This window comes from Tenrec ecaudatus, chromosome 2 (genome assembly GCF_050624435.1).
Source record: "Tenrec ecaudatus isolate mTenEca1 chromosome 2, mTenEca1.hap1, whole genome shotgun sequence".
Classification (NCBI taxonomy): domain Eukaryota; kingdom Metazoa; phylum Chordata; class Mammalia; order Afrosoricida; family Tenrecidae; genus Tenrec; species Tenrec ecaudatus.
Genome location: NC_134531.1, coordinates 209,855,937 through 209,870,621, shown reverse-complemented (window position 1 = coordinate 209,870,621; position 14,685 = coordinate 209,855,937). Strand labels below are relative to the sequence as shown.

Genomic DNA, 14,685 nt, shown 5'->3' with positions numbered 1-14,685 from the left:
CCAGAAATCCAATGGGGGCAGTTCTACTCTGCCTTACAAGAAGCAGTGAATCAAAATTGGGTTTGGCTTGGGCTTAGGTAATCTTGAAGTAGTAGTATCTTTTTCTTTGTTTGTTTAAAATTAGGATATATTTCATGTATCACACAATTTAATCATTCGATTATGTTTAAAAAGATTGGTGCAATAATTACCACAGTTTCTGGACATTTTCTTCTTAAAGTCATTTGCTGTTAGCTCCCCATTTCTCCCTGCCATGCCCCTGGGATTATCAATCTAACTGCGGTCTCTATAGAGCTGCTTACATGCAAATTCTAAAAGGAGGGAGGTCTTATTTTATTCCTCTTTGCATGCCCCCAGCCCAAGGTTACAAGGAACTGGACACAATAGGCATGCACTGACTATTCAATGACTGAGCACGAGTTAAGTGGTCAGCAAGACGTGGGTTTCGCCTGTAAGTGCCTGAACAGACTTAGGGTGTCAATGACATTAAGATACAGGAAGGTAGTCAACAAGATGCACAGAAGACCAAGGGTCATGCTTACTCCTCCCAGAATGGCTTTGACGACCTCTTCACTGCTGGAGACACCCCACAGGAGGGTGCAGGCTGCCGCCCCCATTTCTGTGCAGTACTCAGCCTGCTGCAGCAGTTGCTGCTTTGCCTCATTCAGCTGTTGGCGAAGCGCCAGTTTCTCCTGAAATCCAAACACAATAAACCAGGAACATGAGCACTAGCATTCAACCTTAAAACATCTCTATTTGTTGCTTTTCACAAAGATATTTTTTAAAGAAAAGAAATGAAGGCAGAATTATAGAAAAGCATTGGCAAATCAACTCTCTTCCCTAGGGAGCCACAATCCACATTGGAGGGGTGCAACACGGAGAACTGCAGAGGCAGAGACTCTCAAAAAGAGCACACAACAGCACTGCAGTTATAAATACTTTGGTGCTTTGAACTCACCTGCTCTAAGTAAATTGAAAACATGAAGCTACTTATGTCTCACATCGCTATGCCCAGAACCAGCGAATGTGACAAGGAACGGCAGGGGCCGCTTTCACAGCAGTTTTCATAGGGCCCCCGTTCTATCAAAGGGCCCGAGGCTGCTGCTGATGGCCCATTTCATGGTAAAACACTATTCCACAGGCAGACAACAACCTGGGCCCTCTGCTACATTGTACAATTGGAGGAAAGAATGTGCTATAGAAAAATTCACTTCACAAACGTATTCTCCAACCTGCAGGAGAATACTACCAAAGGCAGTGTGACTAGCTGGCCAAGAGAAGAACTAGCCTAAGAGCAGGCAGGGCGGCTGGGGCAGAGGCAGAAGGGTACGAGAAGGAGCCCGACTGCAGAAAATCTGTATGGGGCTGACAAGAAAATGGAGGCCCGGGGAGATCCGTGATCCTACCAACCAGCAGCTTCTGAGAAGCTACTCCTGGTAACCAGGGCTGAGGATGTCTCAGTCTGGGTCCTTGTATCAGTCAACTCCCCTCAGTCTAGAGCCTCTGCATAGAGGGGCAAATTAAATTTATGGAGGCTTCCTGCCCCGATCTCCACTGCTAGCTTCACTATTTCCTATCACCTGAGGTCCCCTTAAAAGATGATAGCATTGAGTGCATAAGCAAATGTGGTGAAGAAAGCTGATAGTGCCCGGCTATAGGTACAGAGTCTGGGGTCTCAAAGGCTTGAAGATAAACAAGCAGCCATCTAGCCTGTGTGATCACGAGGTGCCAAAGGAATCAGGTATCAGGCATCATCAGAACAAAAAATGAGGGGGGTGGGGGTGGAGTACGGAGTGGCAACCCAAAGCCCATTTGTAGGTCACTGGACATCCCCTTACAGAAGGGTCTCGTGGGGGAGACAAGCCAGTCAGGGTGCGATGTAGCAACGATGAAAAATACAACTTCCCTCTAGTTCCTAAATGCTTCCTCCTCACCCACTATCATGATCCCAGGTCTACTTTACACATCTAGCTAGACCAGAGGATGTACACTGGTACAGATAGGAACTGGAAACACAGGGATCCAGGGCGGATGACCCCTTCAGGACTAGTGGTGAGAGTGGCGATACTGGGAGGATGGAGGGAGGGTTGGATTGGAAAGAGGGAACCTATTACAAGGATCTACATATAGTCTCCTCCCTGGGAGATGGACAACAGAAAAGTGGGTGAAGGGAGACGTCGGACAGGGCAAGATATGACAAAATAATAATTTATAAATTATCAAGGGTTCATGAGGGAGTGGGAAGCAGGGATGGAGGGGAAAAAATGAGGAGCTGATGCCAGGCGCTTAGGTGGAGAGCAAATGTTTTGAGAATGATGAAGGCAATGAATGTACAAATGTGCTTTACACATACATGGATTGTGATAAGAGTTGTATGAGCTCCTAATAAAACAATATAAAAAAGGTGACAGTATTTCCTTGCCTAACAAAAAATAAACTTAGAAATATAAAAGTCTAGTTAAATTCATTCATACCAAGACATAATTAGTTAAATAATTCCCAGAGTTAAAGTTAGCTACCATTTTTAAGTGTTTCTTGTAGAAAGGTAGATGCAGGGCAACAAATGTGGAGGGACTGTCTACCTAAGCGGGGGAAGAAGGAGTGGGCTGTGAAGCAAACTATGTCAGCCTCTTAACTTGGCCTTGGGTAGCCCATTGATATTGGCCCAAGGCTATGTATTTCACATGACATATTTGATACACATTCATTCTTACATACACAGTGACTTTAAGAGAACTGTCACTGGCCTAGGGCACATATGAAGGTTATTTTATATCATACATAAACTCTGGATTGATTTAATATCTGACTTCATCATACAAGCAATTTGGATTCCGAGATCAATCACTCAAGGTAGATAGATGTAGCTGAGTACACTTGAGTTACACCCACACACAACTACCCCACAGGCTTCTTCTTTTGGAATGTGTGCTCTCTTCAAAACAAAGGAGTCTGCATCTCAATGCTCTGGTTATGGGGCAGCTTTTGCAAGGCTGTAAGAGAGCTTCGGGAAATGACTAGATAAGACAAGTTGGGCAGCTCCAGGCAGACATGCCGTACACAGGGCTGTGCACAGAGCCAAATAAATGGTGGTCGAAAATTCTTAAAATTAATGATTTGAGAGTTCATATAAAAAGAAAGTTCTAGTCATAATAACACAAATAAACAAATGAAATGGAATAAATAAAATAAAACAATAAAAACTATTAAACATAATTGAGAGGAAAAAATTTCTAAATGAATGGAGACATACAATATTCATGAGCTGGAAGTAAGATGTGATTTTTTTTAAGGACGTGATATTTTTAAGATATCAATCCTTTCCAAACTGATCTATGTATTCAACACAATCCCTATCAAAATCTCAGCAGGCTATTTTGTACAGAGTGATACCAAAAAAAATTTGAAAAGCAAGGCTAGATAACTAAAAAAAATTAATTAAAAATTCTATAAATGCTGCAGTCCCTTGATGTCATCTCGAAATCAAACAATTGTTTGGCTTATCTAGTAAAGAATGTCTGTTTTGAGCATTGAGCTCTTTTAAGATTTACATAGAAAAATGCTTAGTAAGATCAAATTGACATCTGCAACCCAAAAGATGAGGTAAGAAACTTAGAGAGGGCAGCAAGTTGACACGAATAGGGGATAAACAACTCCAAAATGAAGGATAAGAATGGATACAGAGCTCAATGAAGGTACTCAGTGTCACTGAATTGTGTCTCATAAAAGTGTTGAATTTTGAGGGGAGTGCGGAGTGGAGACCCAAAGCCCATCTATACGCAACTGGACATCCCTTTACAGAAGGATCACGGGTAGGAGATGAGCCAGTCAGGGTGCAGTATAGCACCGATGAAGCATAAAACTTTCCTCTAGTTCTTTAATGCTTCCTTCCCACCCACCACCCTACTATCATGATCCCAATTCTACCTTTTAAATCTGGCTAGACCAGAGCCTGTACACTGGTATAGATCAGAGTAGGAAACACAAGGAATCCAGGACAGATAAACTCCTCAGGACCAATAGTGAGAGTAGAGATAACAGGAGGGTAAGGACAAGGTGGGGGAGAAAGGGAGAACTGATTACCAGGATCTACATATAATCCCCTCCTTGAGGAATGGACAACAGAAAAGTGGGTGAAGGGAGACATCAGTCAGTGTAAGACATAAAAAAATAATAATAATTTATAAATTATCAGGCTTCATGAGAGAGAGAGGGAGGGAGAGTAGAGGAGGGAGGGAAAAAATGAGGGGCTAATACCAAGGGCTCAAGTAGAAAGAAAATGTTTTGAGAATGATGATGGCAACAAATGTACAAATGTGCTTGACACAATGGATGTATGGATGGATTGTAATAAGAGTTGTATGAGCCCCAACAAAATGATTTAAAATAAATAAATATAAGTAAATAAACAAATGTAAAAAAAGTGTTGAATTTATGCATGTTCTACTGTATATAGTCTCAACAAAAATACATTATTTTTTAAGGCTGCAGAAATCAAGACCAGTAAGGCTAGACATAGAAATCATTGACATCTATATCAACTGATTTTAATAAAGGCAATTCAAGAGGAAAATGATAATCTTTTCAGCAAATAAGAGACACTGAGACAGCTGGATATTAATATGTAAAATAATATTAACTCAAAATTTAAAACTTCTCAAGGAAAATCTTTGTGACCTTGGGTTAAGTACACATTTCTCTTTTTTGGCTATCAAACAAAATTATGATCCAGGAAAAAAATCTCTTTTTTTAATCATTTTATTGGGGGCTCATACAACTCTTATATCACAATCCATGCATCCATCAATTATATAAAGCACATTTGTACAGTTCGTTACACTCATCATTCTCAAAACATTTGCTCTCCACGTAAGCCCCTGGCATCAGCTCATTTTCCCCCCTCCCTCCCCATAACCCCCTCCCTCATGAACCCTTGATAATTTATAAATTTTAATTTTATCATGTCTTACTCTGTCTGATGTCTCCCTTCACCCACTTTTCTGTTGTCCATCCCCCAGAGAGGAGGTTATATGTAGATCCCTATAATCGGTTCCCCCTGTCTACACTCCACCAAAAAAAAAATCTTATACAAAAATGTTAAACTTTTATTCTTCAACAACACCATTAAGAAAGTTGAAAGGCAAGCCACAGATTAATTATAGTTCAATCAGATAAACAGATCAATTAAAATAGGCAAAAAAGCTCTGAACAGACATTTAACCAATTTAAAAATATGAATGAATAATAAACACAGAGAAGGATGCTAGACACTAGTTAATTTTTTTAATTTGTTACATTGAGTCAATTCCAACTCATAAAGACCATTCTGACTCAGAATAGAATAGTCCCCTAGAGTTTCCAAGGCTGAAATCTTTTTCTTTTTAAAAAATGTTTTATCATGTGAAGGTTTATAGAGCAGATCGGTTTTCCATTCAACAAGTCACACATTTTGTTCCTCATTGATTGTAATCCCACGGTTTATCATCACCTCTCTCACTTTCTTCTTGTGGTTCCCATTTCCTGTCTTTCTTCTGTCCTAACCCTTCTGAACTTCATCTTTGGGGAAATGCTGTCCTTTTGAACTCAGAGGTGTACCTCCCCAGTGCTACTGTGCCCCCTATAGACCTGTCTGTTGTTTGGCTGAAAATTGAGCAATGAGCATGGTGAGTTCAATGCCAGACCTGAAGGGTAAGCTCCAGAGTCTCAGGGCCCCCAGTCTCTAGTAGACCAGGAAAAGCCTGGTCTCTTTTGTGATTTTTGGTTTGTTCCACACTTTCGGAATCTACTAATATGATTGATCCCTTTCAGAGCAGTTGGCAATTGTAGCTGGGCATCATCTAGTTCTTCTAGTGTCAGGGTTGTGGAAACTAAAGTTCGCATGCTCCATTACTCTACTGGAATAATTGTTCCACATCCTCCAATTTTCTTCGCTCCTCTTACCTGAAGATAGGAAAAGCCTAACAGTTGTATCTTCGATGGCCACTCACAAAATTTAAAGACCCTATTGCTACTCACCAGAAGGATGTAGAACATTGTCCTTGTGAACCGTATTATGACAATTGACCTTGGTGTCCCCTGAACCCTCAGGCCCCAGTGACTCATTCTCTTATGGTGAGGGGTTATGTCTAAGGAATTTTTCATAAACTTTGCCCCCTATGTGTTCCATTGCTGCGAAGATACACATCCACGTACAAATACCCTCCATCAAATCTATGTACAGTCATGGTCATAGTCCCACTCTCCCCCATTCCAAGGCTGCAATCTCGCCTGAAGCAGACTGCCACATAATCCTCCAGCAGAGCAGCTGGCAGTTCGAAACTCTGACTTTTGGTTAACAAATGTGGCAGCACCCATTGCCCTCTGCCATTGAGTCATTTCTGACTCAGAGACACTGTACGACAGAATAGAACTGCCCCTTGGATTCATGAGGCTGTAAACCTTGATGGGATTCTCAATTTTTTCTCCTGTGGGACAGCTGGTGGATTCAGATTGCTAAGCTCTCAGGTAGCAAGTCAACACGTAACCAACTGCTCCACCAGGGCTCCTTAGCCATCAGGGAAACACAAATTATAACCACAAAGAGACACCTTCACACACCCACTAAAATGACTATAATCCAAAATACCAACAACAAGGATTGGCAACGACATGGAAAAACTGGGACTTTCATACATTTCTGATGGAAATACAGAATGGCATCGCCACTTTGCCCCTGGGTGGTTCAAATAGTGAACCTGCTCAGTTGCTAACTGAAAGGTTAGAAGTTCAAGTACACCTCAGAAGAAAGACTGAACAATCTACATTAGAAAAATAATAAGCCACTGAAACTGGAACGCAGTCCTACTTTGACACACAACAGGTTGCCATGAGTCAGAATGAAAGCAGTGGCAACTCGCTGCTAGTGTCACATGCTTCTTTATTGTCAGATGGGTCTTAGCTGAAGCAGAGACTGCCACAAAGATGCTTGCCCATGTTTTCTCAACTGCGCAAAGGCATACAATTGGGTGAGTCATAACAAATCAGGGATAATGCTGGGAACAGGAGTTCCAGAACATTTAAGTGTGCTCATGCAGAATTTATATGTATATTAGGAGATATCTTATATACTTGAGTATATACAGTAGCTACAGGACCAACTGACTGGAAGAGATCCATATTTGTGCCCATTCCAAAGAGAGGACCCACGAGAATGCTCAAACTACAGAACAGTATCACTGATTGCACACACAAGGAAAATTTGGCTTAAGATCATCCAACAATGGTTGCAGGAGTACATTAGCAGGGAACTGTCCAAAGTTTAGGCCAGATTCAGAAGAGGACATGGAACAAGGGATATCAATGCTGATGTCAGATGGATCTTGGCTCAAAGCAGAGAATATCCTAAAGGTGTTTACGTATGTTTCATTGACTATGCAAAGGTATTTGACTGTGTGGACCATAATAAACTGTGAACAGCCTTGAGAAGATGGGTATTCCAGAACACTTCACTGTCCTCGTTCCAAACTTGTACATGGATCAAGAGGCAGTTGTGCGAACATAATGAGAGGATGCTGCATGGTTTAAAATCAGGAAAGTGTGCATCTGGGTTGTATCCTCTCACCATACTTGTTCAATTTGTATGCTGAACACATCCCAGGGAAGCTGGTTTATTTGAAGAAGAGTGTGGCATCAGGATTGGAGGAAGGCTTATTAATAACTTGCAGTATACAGATGACACAACCTTCCTAGTTGAAAGTGAGGAGGAATTGAAGCACTTACTGATGAAGACCAAGGATTATAGGCTTCAGTATAGATTACAGCTCAATGTAAAGAAAACCAAAATTCTCACAACTAGAGCAATAGGTAACACCATGGTAAATGGAAAAAAGGTAGAAGTTGTCAAGATTTTGTCTTGCTTGGATCCATAATCAATGCTCATGGAAGCAGCAGTCAAGAGATCAAAGGACATATTGCATTAGGTAAATCTGCTGCACAAGACTTCTTTATAGTATTGAAAAGCATGGAAGTTACTTTGAGGACTAAGGTACATGTGACCCATGCCATGGTATGCCCCAATGCCTCATATACACGTGAAAGTTGGACACTAAATAAAGAAGACCGAAGAAGAATCAATGCATTTGAACGATGGTGCTGAAGGAAAACATTGAAAGCACCATGGACTGCTAGAAGGACAAGCAGATTTTTATTGGAAGAAATAAGACCAGAGTGCTTCTTAGAGACAAGGATGGCAAGATTTCATCTTACATACATACATATATTTTCCAGGAGAGACCAGTCCCTGGAGAAGGACAGTGAAAGGGAGGAAGGCACTTGATGAGATGGACTGACACCGTGGATACATCAATGAGTTCAGGCATACGGACAATTGTGAGATGGCACGGGACCATGCAGTATACATATAGTTGTGCACTGGGTCCCCATGTGTTGGAATTGACTTGATGGCACCTAATAGCATGACCCAATAAACAGGAGATACTTCATGCTTCAGAGCTGAAGAATGCATGCAATACTGCCGTATCCTTTTACCCTATTCAATGCGAATGTTAAACAAATAATCCAAGAAGTCACAGGACACTGCATCTAAGAAAGACTCATTAACAACCTTAGATACAAAAATGACACAACTTGACCTGCTGAAAATGAAGATTACTTGAAGCATGTACTGATGAACATCAGACTGCATACCATAGTCTGTATATTAGGGTTATACCTGAACATGAACAAATGAAAATCTTTGTGAGGGGACGGATGAAAAATATCTAGATAAATAAAGAATTTACATTGTACATGATTCCGTTCTACTTGGATCAATAACAAACTTCCAAAGAAGCAGGAATCAATAAATCAAATGGCATATTACACTAAGAAAAACTGCTGCAACACTCTCTCCAAATGTTTAAGAAGCAAAGATGCCTTTGATGATGTTAATGGCTTAGGTGCATCTGCCCCAAGTCATGGTCTTATTCATCTCAATACATACAAAGCTGAACAATGAAAAAAGAAGACAGAAAAAGAATTAATGCATTCAAACTATGGGGTTTTCAACAAATATTGAATAAATACCCATGAACTAACGGGAAATAAGCAAGTGAGTGTTAGAAGAAATATAACCAGAATGGCCCTTAGAAGCAAGGTTGCTGAGATGTCAGCACGCTGACTTTGGACATATTATCTCTAAGGACCCATCACTAAAAGTATTTCATGTTCGGTAGGGCAGAGGAGCAACAAAGCAGGGAAATCCTCAATGATATGAGCTGCCACCATCGGTGCCACAATAGATTCAAACATGCCAGTGATCACGGAGCTGGCACTGAACCAGGGCAACTTTTGTTCTGTTTTATATGAGGTTGTCATGAGTCAGAGCTGACTCAACAACTAACAATAACAACCAAAGTCATTTTGGAAAACATTTTGGCTGTTACTTAGCAACGTAAGCATATGCACAACATACATGTAAGTCAGCTATTTCACTCCGAGGCATCTCCTCGAGAAATAGAAAAGCCATGTCTATACAAACACTTACACATGGATGGTGACAAAAGCCTTATTTATAATAGCCTCAGACTGCAAATAGCCCAAATTTCTATCTGGTAAGTTAATAAAGAAAATGTCACACAGCCAACTGTTAGAATATTAGCAATAAAAAGAAATAAACTGTTCGGCCACCATACCAGCTACATGGACCATTGTCCCTCCTCCCAGAAGAATTTACTTGAGAGGACGGCACTGAGCAACTGTGGGATCAGAGCAGGGAGCCCCCAAGAGAGTAACAGGACAGACTCTGGGGCCAGAGCATGGTACCCCATTAGACCTGACTGAAGGGCATGCCTAGAGATCAAAAATCAGAACCTTTATCTATTTACAGGTTTTCTTTCTTTCAAAATTTTTTTTCTTTTATTTATTCTTCTATGGGTAATTGGTTTCCTTTATTGTTGTCATCGCTGTGTTCTCAGTCATCGCCTATCTTGCTTGCTATGTCTTGATTTTTGGTGCATATTATTATCTATAGATCTATCTAGATAAGATAGACTGGATGAATAGTCTGGAGGAGAAAACAACTGGACCAATGGTTCTAGGGGAACACGGGAGAGGGGGAGGCGGGGGTAAGGAGATGGTGCTGACCAACCCAAGGACAGGGGAGCAACAAGTGATCCAAAATCAGTGGCAAGGAGGATGTGAGAGGCCTGGTAGGGATTCAGCAAGGGCAAGGTAACTGAGAGAAATTACTGAAACCCAAATGAAGACTGAGCATGATAGTGGAACAAGAGGAAAGTAAAAGGAAATAGAGGAAAGAACTGGGTGACAAAGGGTATTTATAGAGGTCTAAAGACTGGAATGTCCACATGTAAATATATTTACATAAGAATGTAGGGAAACAGATCTATGTGCATGTATTTATAGGTTTAGTACTAAGGCAGCAGATGGACATTGGGTCTCCACTCAAGCAGTTACTCAATGCAAGAATACTTTGTTCTATTAAATTGGCATTCCAGGACGCTCACCTTCCCTGCATGATCCCTGAAGATAAAGCGGGTGCATAAGCAAATGTGGTGAAGAAAGCTGACAGTGCCCAGCTATCAAAAGATATAGTCTGGGGTCTTAAAGGTTTGAAGGTTAACAAGCGACCATCTAGCTCAGAAGCAACAAAGCCCACATGGAACAAGCACACCAGCCTGTGTGATCACGAGGTGTCAATGGGATCAGGTATCAAGCATCAAAGAAAAAAAATCCTATCATTGTGAATGAGGGGGAGGGCAGAGTTGGGACCCAAAGCCCATCTGTAGACAACTGGACACCCCCTTATAGAAGGGTCATGGGGAGGAGGCGAGCCAGTCAGGGTGCAGGGTAGCAACAATGAAACATACAACTTTTCTCTAGTTCGTAAATGCTTCCTTCCCCGCCACCATCATGATCCCAATTCTACCTTACAAATCTGGCTAGACCAGAGGATGTATACTAGTATAGATAAGAACTGGAAACACAGGGAATCCAGGCCAGATAAATCTCTCAGGACCAATAATGAGAGTAGAGATAACAGGAGGGGAAGGGGAAGGTGGGCTAAAAAGGGGGAACCGATCACAAGGATTTATATATAACCCCCTCCCTGGGGAATGGCAACTGAAAAGTGGGTGAAGGGAGACGTCGGACAGTGTAAGATGTGACAAACTAATAATAATTTATAAACTATCAAGGGTTTGTGGGGGGGGTGGGAGGGAGAGAAACGAAGAGCTGATACCAGGGGCTCCAGCGGAAGGCAAATGATTTGGGAATGATGGTGGCAACAAATGTACAAATGTGCTTGACACAATGGATGGATGGATTGTGATGAGTTATACGAGCCCCCAATAAATTAAAAAGAAAAAAATACCAGAAGCATTCACTTTTCTTTCTCCTCCACTCTACTTCCGTTTATTATACTTTACATCTATTTTCTTCCTTGATTTTTTAATTTTTATTGTTCTTGTAATTTAATTATCAAATGCTTTTTTCTTGCTGATTCCTGCTCCCCCACACTTTTTCTTTATATTTTCTTTGTATGCTATTGTTTGGGGTTTCTCCCCCTCTCCTCTCTCCCCAGGAGACAGAAACCATAGCCACACAGTCTAGTCACAACTGTACCTCCTCGAGCCCCACAGACTGGCCAAGGGCCACAGCCCATTCCTGTATCACCTGATCACTGATAGACAGGGGTCTACACTAGTCAAGCTCGCTCTAAACTGGGCGACACAAACAGCCAGCAGAGAACTGTGCACACACTCACACTCCCTATCTCAGCCAGGCGTCGGGTGGTGAGTGCCTACAAATACACAGAAACTCTACTGTTAAATAAGTACAAGTATAATGCCACAACAATATCTCCCAGACAATAGACAACTTCGGTTCATAAGAAGAAATTAGACAAAGTAGCTCAACTAGGTAACCAAAACACAGAGCTAGAAAATATTTCTGAGGAAGAAATGATATTAGAACTACCTGATAAAAATGGTATTTAGGAACAAATGTCCCCAAATTGATTGTGCTGATTAGAAAACTCTTTTGAATATGACTGAACTCTTGAAGTGTATGGTGTGTGAATTATATGTCAAAAATAAATAAACACAAAGATGGGAAGACTAAATGAATGAAAGGGGAGCAACCAGAAGGCAAACAATGAGAATGTCACACACTGTGATGAATATAAGCAAGGTCACTAGGCAATCTGTGTATCGGTTGTTGCATGGGAACCTACACTGCTGTGTGACCCATCACTGAAAGCACAATCAGATATATTGTTTTATAAAATAATCATTCGATGCGAGGAGCCAATTGAAGCCCTCTCCTCAAATAGAAGCGTTTCCGTCTGCACACATAATTAGCATTTGGTTCTGGGGTTCTCACTCACTGCCTTGGGGTCACCTCGACTCCTAGCAACACGAGGCTCAGATCACCCAGTAATCAAAGGCACTAAGAAAAGTCAATACAGCACTACACAGGCTCCCCACGCACTGACGTCATGAAAAAAACACATCTAACCGCAAAGAAACAGCACAAGACTTCAGAGGGACTCAAATACTCCCCAAGATAGCTTTGTGCAGTAAAAGATGATATTTTTCTCTGGAGTTCAAAGGTTACTACTGCCAGGATTCTTCCTGCTAACGTCTGTTGGATTAAGAAGATACTGATTCCAAGCATGCCCCTTCCATTGATCCAACACAATCATTGCTGAGGAACTATTTCCACCGACAAAGACATTCATTCTCCAGAGTGTTTGGTAGCTGCCAATCATTCAGGTCTACCTTAGGAGTTTTGCTCCCTACTTTGGTTCTACTAAGCTTTCTTTACACGTTGGAATCCGTATTCTGACTTTTTCTAATGACTCTTACCCACAATAGAGTACTTACTAGCAATAATCTAATTTAGGATCCTAGGCCCTGGATTCTTTCCTGGTTCCTCAACTCTAAAATAAGCTTCCAGAGTCTGGCCTCATGAGCTGCCCAGGCCAGGACAGACCACAGAAATAGCAAAGGAAAGGCAGCTGCCAGCCCATCCTTGCAGCAGGGAAATGAGAAACGGTCCCCTTTATAGAACACCAGCCATGGCGGCCACTGCATTGAGTCGTTGGAACTGCCGCACGAGTGTGATCAGAAACAATAATGTAAGCTACAAGATGATGGCACTTTAAGGCCAAATTTCCAGGGCAGCGACACGTCAGTGGTTGGAAACAGGTTCACTCCTGTTCAAACCCACTTGCTGACCATTCGCATTTCCGTCGCTCACTCGTTCACTCACAGCCATCATCAATGCTGACTGAGAGCGCCCCTATAGAGCTGAGGAGCACTGCCCCTCTGTCTCTCCAAGAGGGTAACTTCATGGGAGCAGAAAGGAGGGCTTACTTATAGCTCACTCCGCCACCAAGATCTCATTTTATAAAGGCCTCCTAAGATGGAATCAGCTGGGGAACTTGTCAACACTCACAGCTCCGGTCCAGTCTTTCTGGGGTGGAAATGCAAATTCTTAGCAAGGGGTCAAACAAATAATGACTCCCTTCAAAGCTCTGTTTGGAATTCATTTCTCACAGATATTTCATTCTTCTAGACTGGCATTTTATTAGAAATGTTGCTAATTTTTAAGCATTATATCTAAAATCCCAGCAATGCCTGCATCAATATAGGGAATGAGAAAGTTAAGAACCTGCTCACTTTGAGCTTCAATCCTAAAATGCTGCATCTCAGCAACTTGAGGTAGAATCGAGCCTTCACCCTGCACTTTTAACACTTAACAAGTTTCTTCTTGCCTGTTCGCCAACTTCTTTCAGCTCATGAGACGTGTAGGCTCGCACTAATTAATCAGGCTGCCATCTTAGAGAATCGGGACTTAAAAAGAATGTGGCAAAACTAAAATTCAACTTTACACGATGTGGTACTCAACTGAACTCAAATTTGATAATAAAACTTTTTCCTAATGTTTTCTACTTGTTTGCTATGAAAGTCTACAAAAAGTCGACCGTTCTGAGAAAACTTCTGTTGAAAAGCTGGGCTGTCTGCTCAAGGTTTCTGCTCGCAGACACCCGCCAGGGCCGTCCTACTCCTCCCTCCAGAACCACTGACTTGGAGTTCACTTGACGGCAGTGGGTTTCTCTCTGTAAACCATGACTCGCACTGTTTGTTTCAATATGCTTATTTTATTATGAGTCTTTGTTTTGGAACAGCCTTTTAAACATAAAAATTGACAGTAAATTAGTATGAAAAGGCACCAAGTGAATTTCACATTAAGTGGTTATAAAATCTAACTGTTGGATGAACCTTAAAAACATTATGTTGAACAAAGTCAATTAGTCACATAAAAAAGTACTGTATGATATCACTTATTCAAAATAGGAGGGGATAATATATATATATATATGAATCAAAACTTAATGAGTTAAAGGAGGTTTTGTTTAGCTCCTGTTGATGTGGAATAACTTGGACAGAGATGGATGATTGTACAAGAGTGGAATCAATATCAATGAATTTTTTACATGTAGAAATTGTTGAATTGGGAGTGTTCTGTTGTCTGTATTATTTTTACCACAATACAAAAAATCAAATTGTTCCACTAGTTCTGAACTCACTCAGAACACATACATTTAAAACTACAATCTCTTGAGGCTTAGGGGCTAGAAACCCTAAGACTTGGGGCTTACTCAAAATGAGCAGCTGTCTGCCA

At 41.3% G+C, this 14,685-nt stretch overlaps 1 protein-coding gene across 6 annotated transcripts in view; it reads right to left on the bottom strand.

The window, feature by feature from the left end:
- Nucleotides 1-14,685, bottom strand: part of HSF2BP (heat shock transcription factor 2 binding protein) — a 157,246-nt gene that overhangs the window by 120,200 nt on the left and 22,361 nt on the right. For all 6 annotated transcript variants that reach the window (XM_075542246.1, XM_075542244.1, XM_075542243.1 and 3 more), the window contains one exon: nucleotides 543-692. In XM_075542246.1, the coding sequence (XP_075398361.1) occupies nucleotides 543-692 (150 nt within the window). The remainder of the gene's footprint in view (nucleotides 1-542; nucleotides 693-14,685) is intronic.